The sequence below is a fragment of the Saccharomyces cerevisiae genome, chromosome XIV (genome assembly GCF_000146045.2).
Source record: "Saccharomyces cerevisiae S288C chromosome XIV, complete sequence".
Lineage (NCBI taxonomy): Eukaryota > Fungi > Ascomycota > Saccharomycetes > Saccharomycetales > Saccharomycetaceae > Saccharomyces > Saccharomyces cerevisiae.
This window is the reverse complement of record NC_001146.8, coordinates 356,689-368,586: the sequence shown is the minus strand read 5'-3', so window position 1 is coordinate 368,586 and position 11,898 is coordinate 356,689. Positions and strand designations below refer to the sequence as shown.

Sequence of the window (11,898 nt, the reverse complement as noted above, 5' to 3'; positions counted from 1 at the left end):
TATTGTTGCACGCGTCTTTTGACTGATCTTCAGCCTCTCTTTACACTGTAAATATTTAATTTTTTTTGTTTTTAAGTTCTACTCGAACGATCAAGTAGTCACTTAGTCGCTCCTCGTTTTCCTGTTACTTCTTTAAGAAAAGGTTACACATGAAAAAAAGGTTTTACAAAAAGTATATAATTGTTTATTCATTCACTTTTCTTTCTGATTGATTCAAATGTGATTTATTTCTTTTAACTAAATACAATTAATGCTCCTCGCAATATTAACCAGCATGTTCGAAAACAGCAGATTTGAACTTACCATCAGCGAAGCTATGCTTCATCTGTTCAGGGATTGGGAATTCTACGTAATCATCGTCCTCGCCGATTGGTAAGTTGACGTTAATAGCAGTTGAGCACGAGGTGTAGATTTCAGTATTCAAGGATTCCTTGGATAAATAGATGTTACCGCCGTCAGATTTATCAATGGAGATTTGAGGTAGGGAATGGTTAACTTGAATGCCAAACTTGTTGGATTTGATGACATCCATACCGGAAATGCTAGAATCAAGAACAACACTGCATGACTCAGTTTCACTCAACGAGATAGCGTTAACTTTTCCTTTTATTTGAACAAGAACTTGAGAACATTTACCTATGAAGATAGACTCATCTTTATTTGCATCAATAACCAGAGATTCAGTTTCATTTTCGTAATTCTCAATAAACCATTTGTTTCCTACCAATTCCTTTCTAGGAGGCCTCTTAGTTTTCAATGTTGATGGCTTTTTTGGCCTTGGTGGTGGACCGGATTTACTTCCTGTGGAAGAAACTGTAGAGGATTGACGTAATTCAGGATTTTTGTGAGTTTGTTGGGATTTGTCTACTTTTTTCAAACCCTTAGTGATATTTTCACCCTGATTTAGTTCGGCGAAGACCGCGCCAATACCGCCTTTGTTAGCATCACTACTCGTTGCTGGTGTATCATTAGAGATTTCAAAGACGGAAGCTGGTGGGGCTGGTGGAGGAGGTGGTGGTGCTGGAGCCGCTGTAGCACTTGCTGGCGAAGGAGATGAAGTAGCACCTGTATTCTTCGTTGATTGTGCCATCGCGTCAGCAAAATCCATACCGTCTTTTTTCCAGGAAACCCCAGTAGTATGATACTCTTTAATGTAGGCTTTCAAATTATCGAAAGAGGCCAAAAATTTCTTAACCCATTCAACAGCATTAGGATCAGACTCTCTGTATTCTTTCAAAATTCTATTAGTCCAAAACTGTGCTGCGTCCTTGAAATCTGTGACCATAGACACGGGAGTGTCCACTGCAACCCAGGAGAACAAAGGAGCACCCTCAGATAAAGCGCTCAAATATGCGAAGTATTTGCTTTGACGGTTTGATTCCTTCAATTGACCCAGCTTTATAATATTTTCGTTGATAGGTCTTAAAGAATCAGCGAAAGTTTGAGAAGAATAATCCGGTTTTCTTGATCTCACAGCAGCTCTTAAAAAAGTCAATTGCGATTGAAAGCCTCCCTTTAGCAACTGCAAAGCATCTAAGACCACCGTGTCGATCTTTCCTGATAATTCTACCAGCGGATCAATATTCTCACCGATGTAAGATTGGAACGCAGTTATGCATTTCGGATCTTGTTCTACTTCAGGAGCATTTTCTGCAGAAGGTTCATTCGTAGTATTCGCATCGGCCCCGGAGTCGGAAGGCTTGTTATTTTTAGATGCCTCCAATTTATTCTGAATATAACCTTCTTGATAGATGGTGACATCCTCTAATCTTGCAGTGGCTTCTTCTAGCCTTTTTAATAGCTTAACAAGGTTATAACCTTGCATTGTGTACTTAGAGTCAGGCATGATTCGATTTCACACGGTTGCAACTTGGCCTACTCAATTACGAAAAGTTTCAAGCTGAGTTTTCCCCTATACTACCAAAAGATTTCACTTCTAAATCCCTGTTTATGACTTCACGCGACATGTATAGATCATTTTAAACGATATGAATTGTATACTGTCCCAACATTTTATATCTTTATATAAACATCAAGGTTAATAATGTTCGACAGTTACTAGAATCAATGCCTAAAAGGTTACTGACTGAGTGTGATCTCTACCATAAATCTTGAGAACGACATACGAGGCGTAATTTTATGTAAAAATTATTTATGGATGTGGCTTCAACGTCCTACCTCTCTTCTCGTAAGTAGGCTTTATAGCCAGGGGACATGGATTTCAGGAGGTGAATACGAGTGTCACGTATACTAAGGTCTCCTCGGCTCAATGAAACGTACTCCAAAGATGCGGAGTGGCCTTGTAATGTATTTAGTGTATCGTTTCTCACATTTCTCTGCCACTGTTCTCGTGTAGTGCTCTCATCTCCCAGTCCGATGTACTTTTGTTTGTATATCTTCTGCAACTTCAACTGCCTCTGCTTTTCCGCCTGTTTTGAGTATTAGCATTACGTATAAGCCGCACGGACTTGCACGATTCATCGCAAGCGTAGTTAGTACCATGGTAAAGATGATTTCAATTCAAACTAAAGCGCAATAGAACGTAACATACCATTTCTTTTCTTAATTTCACTGTTTCGAATTGTGTAATATAACCATTTTAGCCACTATTTACATGTTCTGAATGAGAAGGCTTATGTTCTTCTCTTCTTCCCGGGTGACAACGCTAACTTCGGCGTAAGATTTTCCGCTATTTCTTCAATAGCGACATAACGTATGAGAGTTTATGCCCAGGGAACACGTTGATTTAGAAGCAAACACTGTTGCATAAATTATAGGGCTGTGATTTTATCGTCTTTATCTAAAGCATAATAGGGTGAAACGGTTTCAGTTGATACATATTCGCACCAGTATACATTTTCAGGACTTTATGGCAGAACAGACGCTACTTTCCAAATTGAACGCTCTTTCTCAAAAAGTGATACCACCAGCTTCCCCTAGTCAGGCAAGCATTTTAACGGAAGAGGTGATACGAAACTGGCCTGAACGATCAAAAACTCTCTGCTCCGATTTCACTGCACTGGAGTCAAATGATGAAAAGGAAGACTGGTTGAGGACTTTGTTTATTGAACTGTTTGATTTCATAAATAAAAACGATGAAAATTCTCCCCTCAAGCTTTCTGATGTTGCATCATTTACTAATGAATTAGTGAATCATGAAAGGCAAGTGTCCCAGGCTTCCATAGTTGGTAAAATGTTTATCGCCGTCTCAAGCACTGTTCCAAATATAAATGATCTAACAACCATATCATTATGTAAACTAATACCGTCGTTGCATGAAGAATTGTTCAAATTTAGTTGGATATCCTCTAAGCTGCTCAACAAGGAACAAACCACCTTATTAAGGCATTTGTTAAAAAAGTCAAAATACGAACTGAAGAAATATAACCTTTTGGTAGAAAATTCAGTGGGTTATGGTCAATTGGTAGCCTTATTAATATTGGCGTATTATGATCCCGACAATTTTTCCAAAGTGTCCGCATATTTGAAAGAAATCTATCATATTATGGGGAAATATTCCTTGGATTCTATTCGTACTTTAGATGTTATTTTGAACGTTTCTAGTCAGTTTATCACTGAAGGGTACAAGTTCTTTATTGCTCTTTTACGAAAGTCGGATTCTTGGCCATCTAGCCATGTAGCTAACAATTCCAATTATTCTTCTCTTAATGAAGGCGGTAATATGATTGCAGCAAACATTATTTCATTCAATTTATCGCAATATAACGAAGAAGTCGATAAGGAAAACTATGAACGGTATATGGATATGTGTTGCATTTTACTGAAAAATGGGTTTGTCAATTTTTATTCTATTTGGGATAACGTTAAACCAGAGATGGAATTTCTACAAGAATATATTCAAAACTTAGAAACTGAACTGGAAGAGGAGTCCACTAAAGGCGTAGAAAATCCCTTGGCTATGGCAGCTGCTTTGTCCACTGAAAATGAAACTGACGAAGACAACGCCCTTGTTGTAAATGATGATGTTAATATGAAGGATAAAATCTCTGAGGAAACAAACGCTGATATAGAATCAAAAGGCAAGCAGAAAACTCAGCAAGATATTTTATTATTTGGTAAAATAAAACTCTTGGAACGCTTACTCATACATGGTTGCGTTATTCCCGTGATACATGTGTTAAAGCAATATCCGAAAGTGTTATATGTTAGTGAATCCTTATCTAGATATTTGGGAAGAGTATTTGAATATCTTTTAAATCCATTGTACACATCAATGACCTCATCTGGTGAATCAAAAGATATGGCAACTGCTTTGATGATAACCCGTATAGATAATGGTATTCTAGCCCATAAGCCAAGGTTGATCCATAAATATAAAACTCACGAGCCATTTGAATCCCTTGAATTGAATTCAAGCTACGTCTTCTATTACAGCGAGTGGAATTCCAATTTGACTCCTTTTGCTTCTGTAAATGATCTATTTGAAAACTCGCATATCTATTTATCTATCATAGGACCGTATTTGGGGAGAATTCCTACGCTTTTGAGTAAGATTTCACGTATTGGGGTAGCTGACATTCAAAAGAACCACGGTTCTGAGTCTCTGCATGTTACGATTGATAAGTGGATAGACTATGTAAGAAAATTCATTTTTCCAGCTACCTCGCTATTGCAGAACAATCCAATTGCCACATCGGAAGTTTACGAACTAATGAAATTTTTCCCTTTTGAAAAAAGATATTTTATTTACAACGAAATGATGACGAAATTATCCCAAGATATTCTACCGCTTAAGGTGAGCTTCAATAAGGCCGAAAGAGAAGCGAAGAGTATTTTGAAGGCTTTGAGTATAGATACAATCGCAAAAGAGTCCAGGAGATTTGCCAAATTAATCTCTACAAATCCATTGGCCTCACTGGTACCAGCAGTTAAGCAGATTGAAAACTATGACAAAGTTTCTGAGCTTGTTGTTTACACCACGAAGTACTTTAACGATTTTGCGTATGATGTATTGCAATTTGTATTATTGTTACGCTTAACTTATAACAGGCCTGCTGTTCAATTTGATGGTGTTAACCAGGCCATGTGGGTCCAGAGATTATCAATATTTATTGCAGGTTTGGCCAAAAATTGTCCCAATATGGATATCTCAAATATAATCACCTATATTTTAAAGACGTTGCATAATGGGAATATCATAGCAGTTTCTATCCTAAAGGAATTAATTATTACAGTCGGGGGCATTAGAGACTTAAACGAAGTTAATATGAAGCAACTATTAATGTTAAACTCAGGATCACCATTAAAGCAATATGCAAGACATCTCATATATGATTTTAGAGATGATAATTCGGTTATTTCGTCGAGGCTAACCTCATTTTTCACTGATCAGAGCGCTATTTCTGAGATTATTCTCCTGTTATACACTTTAAACCTGAAAGCAAATACGCAAAATTCTCATTACAAAATTTTATCCACTAGATGCGATGAAATGAATACATTGTTATGGTCGTTTATTGAGTTAATTAAACATTGTTTGAAAGGGAAAGCATTTGAAGAGAATGTTCTCCCATTTGTAGAATTGAATAATAGGTTCCATTTATCGACACCGTGGACTTTCCACATATGGAGAGACTACTTGGATAATCAATTGAACTCAAATGAGAATTTTTCTATTGATGAATTAATTGAAGGTGCAGAGTTTAGCGATGTTGATTTAACGAAAATATCAAAGGATCTTTTCACTACTTTTTGGAGACTTTCATTATACGATATCCATTTCGATAAATCACTATATGACGAGCGTAAGAATGCACTATCCGGAGAAAACACGGGCCACATGTCAAATAGAAAAAAACACCTGATTCAGAATCAAATCAAGGATATTTTGGTTACTGGAATTTCGCATCAAAGAGCCTTCAAGAAAACTTCAGAATTTATATCTGAAAAATCAAATGTCTGGAACAAAGACTGCGGGGAAGATCAAATTAAGATATTCTTGCAGAATTGTGTTGTGCCAAGGGTTTTATTTTCTCCTTCAGATGCTCTCTTCTCTTCGTTTTTTATCTTTATGGCTTTTAGGACAGAAAATTTGATGTCGATATTGAATACTTGTATTACATCAAATATTTTAAAAACGTTGCTGTTCTGTTGTACTAGCTCTGAAGCAGGCAATTTAGGTCTGTTTTTCACTGACGTTCTTAAAAAGCTTGAAAAAATGAGATTAAATGGCGATTTCAACGACCAAGCTTCTCGAAAGCTTTATGAATGGCATTCAGTAATTACCGAGCAAGTCATTGACCTTTTATCCGAAAAAAATTACATGTCAATTAGAAACGGTATTGAATTCATGAAGCACGTCACTAGTGTCTTCCCTGTAGTGAAAGCTCATATCCAGTTGGTTTACACAACTTTAGAGGAAAACTTGATAAATGAAGAAAGGGAGGATATTAAACTACCAAGCAGCGCATTGATTGGCCATTTGAAAGCGCGTTTGAAGGACGCTTTAGAATTGGACGAATTCTGCACCTTAACTGAAGAGGAAGCTGAACAAAAGAGAATACGTGAAATGGAATTAGAAGAGATCAAAAATTATGAAACAGCTTGCCAAAATGAACAAAAGCAAGTAGCTTTAAGAAAGCAGTTAGAGCTTAATAAGTCGCAAAGACTTCAAAATGATCCACCCAAAAGTGTTGCAAGCGGCAGTGCTGGATTAAATAGCAAGGATAGATATACTTATTCTCGTAATGAGCCTGTAATCCCAACAAAACCTTCTAGTAGTCAATGGTCATATTCCAAAGTCACCAGGCACGTCGACGATATAAACCATTATTTGGCCACGAACCATTTACAAAAGGCAATTTCCTTAGTAGAGAACGACGATGAAACTCGGAATTTAAGGAAATTATCTAAGCAAAATATGCCAATATTCGACTTTAGAAATTCGACTTTGGAAATATTCGAAAGGTACTTTAGGACACTCATTCAAAATCCTCAAAATCCAGATTTTGCAGAAAAAATTGATTCGCTTAAAAGGTATATTAAAAATATCTCGCGCGAGCCATACCCAGATACGACTAGCTCATATTCTGAAGCTGCTGCTCCTGAATATACCAAAAGATCAAGTAGGTACAGCGGAAATGCTGGAGGCAAAGATGGTTATGGTAGTTCCAACTATAGAGGACCAAGCAATGATCGTTCTGCACCCAAAAATATTAAGCCAATCAGTAGTTATGCACATAAAAGGTCAGAACTACCAACTAGACCTAGTAAAAGTAAAACATATAATGATAGAAGTAGGGCACTTAGACCCACAGGTCCGGACAGGGGCGATGGTTTTGATCAAAGGGATAACCGCTTACGTGAAGAGTATAAGAAAAACAGTTCACAACGTTCACAATTACGGTTTCCTGAAAAGCCATTTCAAGAGGGCAAAGACAGCAGCAAAGCCAACCCTTACCAAGCTTCATCTTACAAGCGCGACTCGCCTTCAGAAAATGAAGAAAAGCCGAATAAAAGATTCAAGAAGGATGAAACAATTAGAAACAAATTTCAAACGCAAGATTATAGAAATACACGAGATAGCGGTGCTGCCCATAGAGCCAATGAAAATCAAAGGTACAACGGAAATAGAAAGAGCAATACTCAGGCGCTTCCGCAAGGTCCCAAGGGTGGGAATTACGTCAGTAGGTACCAGAGGTAATTACTAGTACTTAACATACCCGAGCTGAATTTTAACGTGTACTTTGATAGTTCCCGAATTGTAATCTCGTGAAATACAAAAGGTCCAGCTAATGCTCGTATAATCACTCAAATAAGTTTGTAGAATTCTATTGTATCCTTTCCCACACAAAAGGGGATGTAAAAAGCATCAAAAACATCGAATGAAATTTGTGCATACACATAGTGTTATAAATTTACAAAAAAGCGCTTATGAATCGAAAAAGACTTTCAACAAAAATATTATACAATGTCTTGCAAATGGTACTAATGCGAATATTTAGTGACTACTTCGTCCACTCTACTTAACAAACCGTTCTTTCTTTTATCGTCACACCATGAACCTTTAATGGCGTTCTTAGCGATACGACCCCATGTTTCATGGTCCCAGTGTGGGAAATCTTTCGAAACTTGAGTGTAGACATCTAAGATATAACCACCAAAATAGGCGGGGTCATCAGAATTTAAAGAAAATGGAACATCTCTGTCAAGAAACTTTTGTAGTGGTAACTCTGAAACGGATTGGACTACTTGTAGCTTCACGTTGGAGAGAGGACAAATAGTTAGCATGGTCTGGTCGCGCGACAACCTATCCAATAACTCCTCGTCGTATTGACTGTTGATACCGTGATCGATTCTTGTTACTTGCAACAAGTCTAAAGCATCCGAGACGAATTGAGCGGGGCCTTCTTCACCTGCGTGTGCAGTTAGTTTTAAATCTTTATTCAATGAGGCGGCCTTTCCGTAACATTCAACAAATAAATGTGGGGGAAATGGTTTCTCAGCAGAATCTAATCCTAAGGCAGAGATAGTACCATCTTTAATAAATGGGGTAGCTTCTTCGATAGTTTTCAAACATTCCTCTGGTTCAATGTGTCTTAACAGACACATAATTAGCTTGGATGTAATACCAAATTCAGAGAAGGCTTTGTCACAAGCTCTTTGGAAACCTTTAGTGACTGTTTCTATGGAGATGCCCCTAGATGTATGTGACTGAGGGTCGTAAAACACTTCAGCATGGACCAAGCCTTGTTTGTGAACTTTTTTAAAATAGGCCCACGCCAAATCAAAGAAATCTTGTTCACTAATCAAGACATTAGTACCAATATAATAGTAATCTAAGAAATCCTGCAGATCACGAAACTTCTTATACTTTTCGTTTAATTCCTCGACCGATTTAGGAAAACCTTCAGGTAGAATTATATCGTTTCTTTTAGCTAATGGGAACAATAGGTCAGGTTCTAGAGTACCTTCCAAATGCAAGTGATGCTCACATTTTGGTAACTCCTGTAAAAACTCCACAGAAACCATTATTTTTTTTTTCTTTTCTTTTGTTAGTTCTAATGGTAGTTATTATTTCAAAATAACTATAAATACACAGGCCTGCTTGTCAATTATTCATTTGCAAAAGATGTCGCTTTCATAAGCCTTATATGTTAATTTTTTTCAATCTTCGTTGGCATGCGATGAGGTCAGTTTCCTGCGCCATTTCAGTGCAGTTTCGAGAATTTTAAGATTCAAAAAAAAAAAAAAAAAAAAAAAAAAAAAAAAAAAAAAAAAAGAAAAGAGATGGAAACAGTGAAAGATAAGGCAAAAAGGAAGTATATCAAGGTTTTTACATCAAAATATGTCTTCTATAAGCGATGAAAATTTGCAACCAAAGCAAAATAAACCTTGTGCTCTTTTCCTGTTAACAGCATATATAGGGTATATAGAGGCTTTCTTAAAGAAAATTTCTTGCTATCATGCTCTGGAGATGCTGTATATTATAGTGTGCACAGTTAAAGTCATCGATTATGATAATAACATAAGACAAGAGAAGTAATACTAACGTCTCCCCTCATCATTCGGAGTTATCAAAAAAAGAAAATATATCAAATATTAAAAATAAAATTATTAAATGAAGCGTTACATAAAGATTAAACATAAAATCATAGTCTGCTTGAGTATATCATTATACTATATGGTCAGTGTTCTTAGTAGAAGAAGCGTCGGAAGGCGTAGAATTCTTTTCTGCGTCTGTGTTACCCACAATCTTATCATCAATGTTTTCATGAGGAGGTGGCATTTGTGCCGATGTTTTAGATCTGATTGGTTCTGGGATGTAAGCAGTGGATTCCTCGTATGTAAATTCACCAATTTGAGCAGCGTCGGTACCTAATTCTTCCTCATCAGCACTTAATCTTAGTTTTAAAAATGGAATGGCATTCATAGTTAGAAGCAAGATAGATGTGACAGTAACAGTCCAGGCTAGTGCAGCGCATATACCTGCTAATTGATAACCAACTTGTTTATAGTGATGATTGATCCAGCCACCATCAATTGGACTAATGTAAGAGCCTGCAGTGGCATTTACATAGTCTGCAGCAAAGATACCAGTTAATACAGAACCAATACAACCACCCACACCATGGATAGAGTAACAATCTAGACCATCATCGATGCGCAATAGACTCTTTAAGTCAACAGCAAGGTTACATCCTGCACCAGTAACCACACCAATGACAACGGCTGACCAGATTGGCACGAACCCGGCGGCTGGGGTGATACCCACTAGGCCAGCGATGATACCTGAACACAAACCAACTGTAGTCCACTTTCTTCCGCATCTGAAATAATCGATAACCATCCATGTCAAGCCACCGCAAGCAGCAGCTAAGTTTGTGGACATAATAGAGTACCATGCTCGTATAGTTGCATTACCTGCAGAGCCTCCGTTAAAGAACATCCAACCAAACCATAAGAACACTGTGCCTAAAACCACCGAGGTGACGGAATGTGGTTTGTACTTGGGCATCCCTTTACGTGTAACAGGGTCATTACGCTTACCCAGTATCAAAGCGTAAACTAGACCACCATGTCCAGATGTTAAATGGACACATAAACCACCTGCATAGTCCAAGCTACCCAATTTGACCAACCAACCCTCGGCATTCCAGACCCAGCATGCAATAGGACAATAAACAATAGTCATCCATAAAAACAAGAACACCATCATAGGAAACAACCTTGCCCTCTCGCAGGCACCACCTAGCATTAGGGCACCGGTGACTGCGGCAAACATACCTTGGTAAACGGCAAACAGTATATCGGGAAGAGAACTGACACTAGATGGGGCTCCTAAAACGTTACGAAACCCAAAGAATTCCAAGGTACCAATAAAACCGTTACCTCTAGTGTTGTGTGAGAAAGCTAATGAGTATCCCCAGAAAAACCATTGGAAAATACACACGGCGGAAGCCATCATCGAGGCCCAAAGCAAGGATAAAGCATGCTTTTTCCTGGATAAACCAGAATATAATAAACCGATACCTGGGACCATAATCCACACACCTGCTGAAGCCACACCGATCCATCCCATGTTGGCCAAGTCAAATTGTGTATTCAAATCTGTTGTCAACGAGTTACCACCCGTTCCTTCGCCTGTAGGCGTACCTGTAAAATTGTAAGACATTGTTGATATTGTATTGTAATATATTAAGTATGATATATTACAAAACTAAACTTCTTTCAAAGCTCTGTGCAGACTTATTATTTAAGAAGGATATTTAATTTGAAAGGACGTGAAAGCACGAATGATTACTACCCACTGATGTTTGGTTAGCACATGTGTAACTACTGCTTATATATGGTGCAGAAAAGTGGCTCGGAATGAACACCTCTTGTACTGAATACTTCATTGATAAGGCACAGGGTCTTCACGCCGCTTAGTATTCGTCGATGCGTGAGCAATTGAAGCTTTTTACGAGGGAAATAGTCGATTTTACATTTCTTATCTTATCTGGCTTTGACTATTACCAGACACTCTTGATAAGCAGTAACAGCAGTAAGAAGAGACCGAAGGATTCTTCTTTGTTATCGGAAAAAAAAAAAAAAAAAAAAAAAAAAAAAAAAGATGTCTTATCTTATCTTTCTTATCTTAAAGACCTACCATTTGTTCCTTTTCTATTTTGGCAGCCCGGGTATTCGCAAAGGGAAAAAAACCCAAGACAGCATTCCTTGTTCATTATGACTATTACAAAGCCAGGAATGATTTCGATGGCCGACATGAATTACGTCGTTTCCAAGAACAGAAGCTTAAACCGTCCTGCTGAGCGGGGCGGTAATCGGTGACCAGGCAGCCTATAAAATGAAGTTGACAACCGAGTAGGCTATCACGTATGCATGGAACGTATATTTTAGCGTGACCAATGCTGAATGATGATAGTCTATAGCTGA

The 11,898-nt window shown here is 37.8% G+C and overlaps 7 protein-coding genes across 7 annotated transcripts; 3 read left to right on the top strand and 4 right to left on the bottom strand.

Moving 5' to 3' along the window:
- Positions 1 to 265: 265 nt before the first annotated feature.
- Positions 266 to 1,846, bottom strand: SRV2 (adenylate cyclase-binding protein; the record flags this gene model as incomplete). Its single annotated transcript, NM_001182976.1, has 1 exon — positions 266 to 1,846. One exon carries the CDS (start codon positions 1,844 to 1,846, stop codon positions 266 to 268), a length of 1,581 nt encoding a protein of 526 aa, NP_014261.1.
- Positions 1,847 to 2,174: 328 nt separating this feature from the next.
- YSF3 (U2 snRNP complex subunit YSF3) lies at positions 2,175 to 2,554 on the bottom strand (the record flags this gene model as incomplete). The annotated part of the gene is made up of 2 exons (NM_001184519.1): positions 2,175 to 2,429; positions 2,552 to 2,554. The coding sequence occupies 2 exons, from the start codon at positions 2,552 to 2,554 to the stop codon at positions 2,175 to 2,177; spliced, it is 258 nt and encodes an 85-aa protein (NP_878153.1).
- A 315-nt stretch (positions 2,555 to 2,869) lies between these two features.
- On the top strand, positions 2,870 to 7,663 carry THO2 (Tho2p; the record flags this gene model as incomplete). The annotated part of the gene is made up of 1 exon (NM_001182977.3): positions 2,870 to 7,663. The coding sequence occupies one exon, from the start codon at positions 2,870 to 2,872 to the stop codon at positions 7,661 to 7,663; it is 4,794 nt and encodes a 1,597-aa protein (NP_014260.3).
- Positions 7,101 to 7,670, top strand: YNL140C (uncharacterized protein; the record flags this gene model as incomplete). The annotated part of the gene is made up of 1 exon (NM_001270760.1): positions 7,101 to 7,670. The coding sequence occupies one exon, from the start codon at positions 7,101 to 7,103 to the stop codon at positions 7,668 to 7,670; it is 570 nt and encodes a 189-aa protein (NP_001257689.1).
- Positions 7,671 to 7,947: 277 nt separating this feature from the next.
- AAH1 (adenine deaminase) lies at positions 7,948 to 8,991 on the bottom strand (the record flags this gene model as incomplete). Its single annotated transcript, NM_001182979.1, has 1 exon — positions 7,948 to 8,991. One exon carries the CDS (start codon positions 8,989 to 8,991, stop codon positions 7,948 to 7,950), a length of 1,044 nt encoding a protein of 347 aa, NP_014258.1.
- A 643-nt stretch (positions 8,992 to 9,634) lies between these two features.
- On the bottom strand, positions 9,635 to 11,134 carry MEP2 (ammonium permease MEP2; the record flags this gene model as incomplete). The annotated part of the gene is made up of 1 exon (NM_001182980.1): positions 9,635 to 11,134. One exon carries the CDS (start codon positions 11,132 to 11,134, stop codon positions 9,635 to 9,637), a length of 1,500 nt encoding a protein of 499 aa, NP_014257.1.
- Positions 11,135 to 11,400: 266 nt separating this feature from the next.
- On the top strand, positions 11,401 to 11,793 carry YNL143C (uncharacterized protein; the record flags this gene model as incomplete). The annotated part of the gene is made up of 1 exon (NM_001270759.1): positions 11,401 to 11,793. One exon carries the CDS (start codon positions 11,401 to 11,403, stop codon positions 11,791 to 11,793), a length of 393 nt encoding a protein of 130 aa, NP_001257688.1.
- Between the last annotated feature and the right edge of the window lie 105 nt (positions 11,794 to 11,898).